Source organism: Battus philenor, unplaced genomic scaffold (assembly GCF_028537555.1).
Source record: "Battus philenor isolate CCGP_79_NKW_IND1 unplaced genomic scaffold, ilBatPhil1.0.hap1 SCAF_16, whole genome shotgun sequence".
Classification (NCBI taxonomy): Eukaryota; Metazoa; Arthropoda; class Insecta; order Lepidoptera; family Papilionidae; genus Battus; species Battus philenor.
In genome coordinates this window covers 5,983,375-5,990,760 of record NW_027181678.1, presented here as the reverse complement: position 1 = coordinate 5,990,760, position 7,386 = coordinate 5,983,375, and the positions used below count along the sequence as shown (strand labels likewise).

Sequence of the window (7,386 nt, the reverse complement as noted above, 5' to 3'; positions counted from 1 at the left end):
AATTGATAGACAATTATCATGTCAGCCGATGGATGCCCACTGGAAGCATTTACTTCCATAGGCCTTGCGCTCCCCGCATCCAGCGACATCCCGCGACCTTGATTATGTCGTACTTTCACATAGTGGAACTCATGTTGTGTCTGCTAAATTGTAAAAATGAAAATTATCTAAAATTATAAATAAATTTTGAAAGGCAAACAAATTTGATTACTTGAAGCATTAATATAATAAATATTTTATTAATAAGTATACGTAAATAAAATAAATCTAATAACTTTTATTTTTATGTACATATTATTTAACAGTAACAAAAATTTAACCTATTTCCCCATAGGCCCTGTGGCGCAACGGATAACGCGTCTGACTACGGATCAGAAGATTCCAGGTTCGAATCCTGGCAGGGTCGTATACAAAATTTTATTTTTAACTATCTAGTTTTTATACACCTTTAGATTCCCTTCTTTTTGTTTTCACCCGCTCACCTTGATAATTAGCCGTATTGTTGAACGTTTTAACAACGTTGGCTTGTTTAGTGAACAAACTAGTTATGGAGCACATTTGTGCGTTAACCGGTTTTCAACCTTATTTTAATAAAGGCACGGTGTAAAGTCGTTTCCTTTATGTTTATGAAATCTGCAAATTATTTCGAACTCAAGTTCATATCGGCTTAGGTTCATTTTCCTATACTGAGAATTATAGTGATGATTGAAGTAAACTCGCAGCTGATCAAATATTGTAGTCGCGATAATTGGCCGTGATGCAATCGCGTGATCACCGCATCCGTTCATGAAGCTTCCCAATTTTGAGATTCTTGATTAGACATATGCGAAAAGGAATGCGAACTTAGAATTTATAAATATATTTATAAAAAAGTTGTTTAGCTTTGTGTTCAATAGATTTAGTTACCTGTAACAATATATATATATGACGTTAGGGTCATTGTTTCGGCTAAACTCTAAACATTTCCTTACTATAAGTTATAAATAACCATGTTTAATTTATTCTTGGTTTTGCTTTTTCAAAATTAAACAATTTGACTAACTATTGCCTTCACCTTCCGCGAAATGCATTATCTTATTTTTTTGTGTTAACTTGTGAGAATGTTACCTTTCGAAATCATCTGCACTCGTGTGTCTCAACTAAATATGTATATTTTTACGTTGTAATTTCCAATGTTACCCCGGTAAAAATGAAAAAGCGATTTATTTACTAATCCATTTGGTTAAATATTTTTAAACGAATATTTATGCGTATTTTTCCTTAAGAATCTGTCTTATTTTCTTTTACGTAATTTTTTTTAGTATTCTATGAATGTGTCAAAATTTAAATGTTTTTACTAAAACACGATAAAGATTATAATTGAGAAGACAGGTTACAGTGTAAACTAGCTAGCCAGGGCCTCATAACAGTTGTACTAATATTTAAAAAAAATATTAATTAAAATTATTTTTCTAAAAATAGGCGTATTGGCGACATGTACTTTTAACAGAACTTTGCTAGATGTCACACAGTTAATAAAATGGTGAATTAATTGCAAGTCCAATTTTCCGTTAGCCTTTTCACGATATTGAGGCTTTTTAACACTTGTACTACTGTCCAAGCTGCATTTGCAGATTCCGCAAGTGCAATGGGGCAGGGCTTAGCCAAAAACTTCTTTTAAGGTAGCGAAGTCAGAGTACTCCTTGGGAAGCCTCGGTTGATTTGCCACACATACTACAATTACGGTAAAATTTTATTAACGATCCTGCCAGGATTCGAACCTGGAATCTTCTGATCCGTAGACAGGACGAGTTATACGTTGCATCACAGGGCCTTCTTGATTATACGACGGATTATGTTAGTAGGCACTATCTCAAAGAATGTGTTAAGAAAATTGCAGTTTTATTTTTCACTTATTTTTTGCAAACCAATATTTGATTGACGAAAAAAGGCGTAGCGTTTATTTAGTTTTTCCAAAAAATTCTGAATTGAACAACCGTGGTCGCCGCGAAAATATGTCCAATATTAATGTTTTGTTTTTCATGATTGTAATTGGATACGCCTATTATTTTTTTTGTAAATATTACATTTTCTGTTTTAATTTTTAAAAAAACTAAGTGCTTTTCAAAAAAGCCATTAAATGACAAATTAAATTTATGAAGTCTGTAATATACAAGCGTGTTAATTCTTTGACTTCATTATAAGTATCGGATTGGGGTGATACAATTGTATATTAGTGTTACATTGGGCAATGGCTAACTTATAAAGAAAAAAAATTTGGCAAAAACAAAAATAAAATTGCCCGGTTAAATTCGTTTTTTTTTGCCATGGTTACCGTAGAGTTTTAATATATTTCTTGATAGTTTTGACTAGTTTTTCGTAATTTAGGCATTTATTTATAAGAGTACTAATTGCTACTGCTTTAATAGTTTAGGGATTAGTTCTAGCATAGTTGCATCACAGATAAAAATTTAATATATTTTAAATAGCATATAACGGTAAGAAACAAAAACAAGGGTATTTTAAATACTTTTTATTTTCATATCGTTTGATTAGAGAAGTTTCATTTAAAAAAATCAGTGCAAAAGTATATCGTCTAAACAAAGATGTTGTTGTTGATAAATAACAAAGTAATAATATATTATTTATATTGTAGTTTGTGACTTCTTGGAACCAAGCAGCCCGTTTGCAAGTTGGATTCCCAATAGTATTCTCATACCTAGTATTCTACCAACAATACAAGTTGTCAGACATTTGCAACGCATCTTTCAATAACTAAAACTATAACAGTCTATTAAAATCATAATACACCATAATAAGAATTATATAAGATAATTAAAGCATTTTCACCTTAAATTCAAAATAAAATCATAATAGTTTTAAATCGATAATTTGCCTTTATGTTCTTTTAATATAAGATTTCACTTTAGATACACTATTTACATCACCAGTGCCCCACGCAAGATTTAAGTTAAAAAAAAAAGAATTCTTGCGTCAAGCACTTACGTCAAAATAATTCAATACTCTTAGCAACAAAATCGCAACACAATCATACTAGTGAAGTTTTTAACTTAAATTATAATAAGTAAATCAACTTTAAATCGATTCACGTCTTTGATATAAATGGAAGCATTGTTTAAAAACTAAGAATCTAGAAATGATTTGAATTTAAAATAGATACAGACAAAACTTGTATGCATCTTGTCCTCAATTTTACATAGCAATTTGATACAAAACATAGATATATAGGTGGTTTATAGGTGTTTTGATGTTTTAAAAACCACTCCATATATTTACATACTTATTTACGTTTATTTCACTAAGAACTAGTAAAGCTTTATACAAAAAAAGAAACGCTATTAACAAAACTAGCCGCCGGCGGCGGTCATTGCATCGCTATGCCTCAAGTCTTCTTGTAATGCCACAAATTAATTAAATTAAAGTAGTTTATTGATCGTAACGAGATCGCTTTAGGATATCATCGCAGGACGATGGTCGCTGGAACTGTCGTGGAGGCTCCCCGCTGGTGCTTCGTCGCGCCCTCTTCGCCCCTGGCGCCCCGTGGTACAACTTCACGTTTCACCATAAATTAAAATGTCCATAATATTAACCTAAATGTAGTTTAGCACGACATGGGCCTGTCAGGTTGGTCTTGTTTTTCAGGAGTCTGTAACAAAGAAACGTTGAAGGTTATTTAACTGCCAATAAATTTTAAGCGTGACTTTTTGTTCTATCCAATAACCCTAAAACTACAGCACCATACTGTTTGTGATTGCGAGTGCATTTACGAACACTGTGTCGGACGAGTGTGCGCATTGCGCGTCCCGCCCGCGTCCGGCCATCTGTCACCGCATATGCGCTGTTTCATCACCGTTTCAATTCATTAGTGTCCCGTACAATGGACTAGTTGTTTGCTACCCTAATTTAAGTGCAAGCATCATCTGGTGTGATTGCTCTATTAATGGCTACAACAAAACGGAGCCATGCCCGAATTCATTTAACGTAGTACTCGGACGGCACTTGGACTGCAGCGCTTTTTTAGTCTGCTAGTGTTAGATTACTGTTTCCCGCTCGCTGTGTCCGCTCACATCCGTGCCGCAGCTGAGCGACCGCACGTGGCCACACCCTATTTACGGATACGATCCGAAGGGAGAGCGCACATGTCCCGCGCGAGACTTCGCGAGCTCGAACACGTGAAATCTCTTTATGAGAGGAGCATTGTCGGCCGGATAATGAATAGGTGCGTCGCATTTATTTAGCTATCCGCCACCACGTGTGCCCTCGCAGCTGTGAGCGACCGTTACCCGCACAATGCCCCCGATCGATTGGCGATGGAATCCAGGCAATCGGCGAAATCGCTGCACGTGTGCGGAGGTCCGCCAGCCGTTTTGCGGCTGAGCTGCATTGTCTACTCGCCGCCGCGGTTTATAACTTCGGAGAAGCGTAAAGGTGGTCATAAAACTTTCACGTGCGATTTATGCGACCCACGGGGAGACTGAGATATTGAGAGGAGCGGGCGAGGTTGCGTGGGCGCGGACACCTGGCGGCTCGTTAGTGTCGCCAGCGGGGACGCGCGCGTAGGCGCGACTGGCTTTGCCGATACATTTATCTGGCTTCGTTCCTAGCCGGAATCGATTCTCGAGCGCTTAACTTCCCAATAAAACAGAATTTATAATCAAAACGAGCGCGGGCTTCGGGGTTTCTTAATTGATTTTGAATGGGAGCATGCGGGCACTAATTGGATGACTAAGTGTTATCGATATTTTTATCCTGATCGTCTGTACTCAGTATTTGTTACTTTCTCTTACAGCAACTGAATCATAATAATATGAAATTGGTTACGGAAGATATATTTTTGTTTGGGGAGCGGCACAAAAGAAATAATAAAGGGGTGTGGATATGGATTGTTTGGCTAAGCATGCTCGTTAAATAACTAAGCGCTTATTAAAGTTAGAGCGAAAAGTCAAACGTCTGTGGGGAGACAATTCTGACATTTAGTATTCGTGAAGGTAAAAGGGCAAACGGAGTAAGAGATGGCGCAGTTCAAGATGTATGATAACGTGAAATTTAAAAGCGAACGACTGTAGATGAATTGTTCGCTAGAGTTATAGGTGTAAGGCCGGATAGCAATTACCGTCGCAATAGCCGAAGCGAGTGATCGTGACCGCGCTATGTGGCGCGGCGATGCCCCGCGAGATACCGCCGTGAAATACTTCACGACGCGCATTACGAAAGTATCAGCGCTAGCACGACTGCCCGCAGGCTTTGTTCTTTTTCATTTTTGATCACGAATTATTCCCTTTTTTCATCGTTGTATACAGTATATATTTGGAATGTGACATTAATCGACATTCCATTAGTTTACGTGTCGTGTGGGCGGCGAATTAGTAAATAACGAAGGTACAGTGCGATACCGCTGCCGCCCGAAGCTAATAGTAGTTGCTCGCCGTTTGATGAATAAGTCACGATAATTAAAGTTGGTTGCTGCGTTAGTAAGAGCAGTAGCAATTTAAGTCTTCGGGCAAGGATAAAGGTAATTGACAATTACCGGCAGCTGTTAGATTGCACTTGATTTGAAATATCGTTTATATGTAAGCGTATGTATATACTACGTTCTATGTGAACAGAACCAGTCAATTATAAATAGTAGCAATAGTTACGCGTTTGATACGTCTCAAATTTGCAACGCGTGATTGCCGTTAGTGAACTCGCAAATTAGCGGTAACAACATCATTGCCGCGACGTTTTCATTTATTTCGACAGTCGCGCGGTCGTTATGTTGGTGGAGCACTTTGTGTCTCCTAAATCATTGGTTTTGAACGCTTCCCCGGGCTGTAACAACTGGCAGTGACTAAAATTTACGTGGCGCGACCAAGTATAAACGGGCAGCGCGCCTTGGGCGTGTGCACGAATAAATCCTGAGGGATGCACCTGCCGCGGACGACGGACGGTCTCATCTCGGCTCGGCCGGCGTTTTATTGTACATTTGATTGCAAGGAAATGAACTTTGACAGCGCTTTTAAAACGAACGACCAAACAGTACGCAGGTGTTAATAGGAATGTTAAACGAGGTAATATAAATATGTCGTTGAATATTCAGATTGTGTGTCAGTACATGGTCGTTTACGCGGCGCCGGCGCAGGTGGCCGCGTTTCAAGGCTGAAATTCAAAGCAGCCGTCACGCGTGCGTGAATAGCGGTTTAGATTGCGACTGCTTGTTTACTCGAACCTGCAGATTTTATGATGCTCTGACGCAAGCGACGATCCCATTAATCAAAGAAAACCTACGATAATAATTACCATGCCAAATATTAAATTGATAAGTTTTTAACGTTCTAAATTAAATATTCGTAGCTTCAGGCTACATTACATGAACTATAAAATTTTATACATTGTTCACAGTTTGCTTACCACAATGTGTGCGTGCCACGAGTTGTGAAACTCAGCATCTCCACTTTTACCTTCCCGCGCTTGCGAAACGCGCAGGTGCGCGCCGCAAAAACATCGACACGGCCGATTTCATTTACTTTTTATGCAATAGTGTCTATTCGAACGGTGTGCCAGAACAGCTTTATGTTCAAAATAAATGACGATTTGGAATCGTTATTGAAACAAAATTTTTATTGCTTATGGCTTTAAATTTTAGTATACATTATATTTGTATGGTGTTGTAATTACAGTACTAATACTCTTCAAACTTTAAAGTTTTGTAAATTTCTAAAGGACATACCGTGTGGGTTGAATGATGCTGGGTAGGTCGAGTGCGCAGGATGGTGTTAGGTGCCGCGCGAATTCCGAGAGGACGGCGCCTGGGCTTCGGTGATGGCGGGGAACATGGCGCCAGAGCTGCTTCTGCCTCAAACTGTCCCACAGCAGGGTGATTCTCCAGCGCTGACTGCAAGTCGCATATGTAGTCAATCACGTGCTGGATCACCTCCAATTTGGAGATCCGCCTGTTCTTAGGCATAAATGGAACTAAATCCTGTAGCTTCGAGAGGTACATCTGTATCTCAGCATTCTCGCCGTCTCGGTGCCGCTGCACGCGGCCGCCGGCTATGGCCGGCACGGAGGCTCCGGTCGCGCACATCGCCGTTATGGCTTTCATCTCTTGGGTCACTGAACACGAACACTGGTTAACGGTACCGCGTAATGCGTGCGCTACGGGCGAGCAGAGAGCGAGGAATGAGGAGATGCGCGCGGCGACGTTGTATTTATGGGCGGCGGTGGGGCGCGGGGCGGGTATCGGCGGCCAATGGGCGCGCGGGGCGGGGGCGCCGAAGCCTGATTTTCCCATGGCCCGCGCCCGCCCGCCCGGCCCTGGTTAAGGCCGTTGCGCTCATGACACGCACTTTGTCCTGCGAGCTTGTTTGTTTTGAGACTACTAAATGATTTCTTGAATACCCTTGT

The 7,386-nt window shown here is 39.9% G+C and overlaps 1 protein-coding gene and 1 non-coding gene across 2 annotated transcripts; one reads left to right on the top strand and one right to left on the bottom strand.

Annotated features, from left to right (window-relative positions):
• The first annotated feature begins 333 nt into the window (after positions 1-333).
• TRNAR-ACG (transfer RNA arginine (anticodon ACG)) lies at positions 334-406 on the top strand. Its single transcript has one exon. It is a non-coding gene; the product is annotated as a tRNA-Arg (tRNA).
• Positions 407-2,497: 2,091 nt separating this feature from the next.
• On the bottom strand, positions 2,498-7,151 carry emc (Basic helix-loop-helix domain-containing extra-macrochaetae). Its single transcript, XM_068762128.1, has 2 exons — positions 6,710-7,151; positions 2,498-3,646 (listed from the first exon to the last, which is right to left on the bottom strand). The coding sequence occupies exons 1-2, from the start codon at positions 7,082-7,084 to the stop codon at positions 3,602-3,604; spliced, it is 420 nt and encodes a 139-aa protein (XP_068618229.1). The 5' UTR covers positions 7,085-7,151; the 3' UTR covers positions 2,498-3,601.
• Between the last annotated feature and the right edge of the window lie 235 nt (positions 7,152-7,386).

Coding starts and splice junctions, on each gene's coding strand:
- emc (XM_068762128.1), bottom strand. CDS start 7,084: ATGAAAGCCATAACGGCGATGTGCGCGACCGGAGCCTCCGTGCCGGCC. Junction 3,647..6,709: donor AGCATCATTCAACCCACACG/GTATGTCCTTTA, acceptor TCTTTGTTACAG/ACTCCTGAAAAACAAGACCA.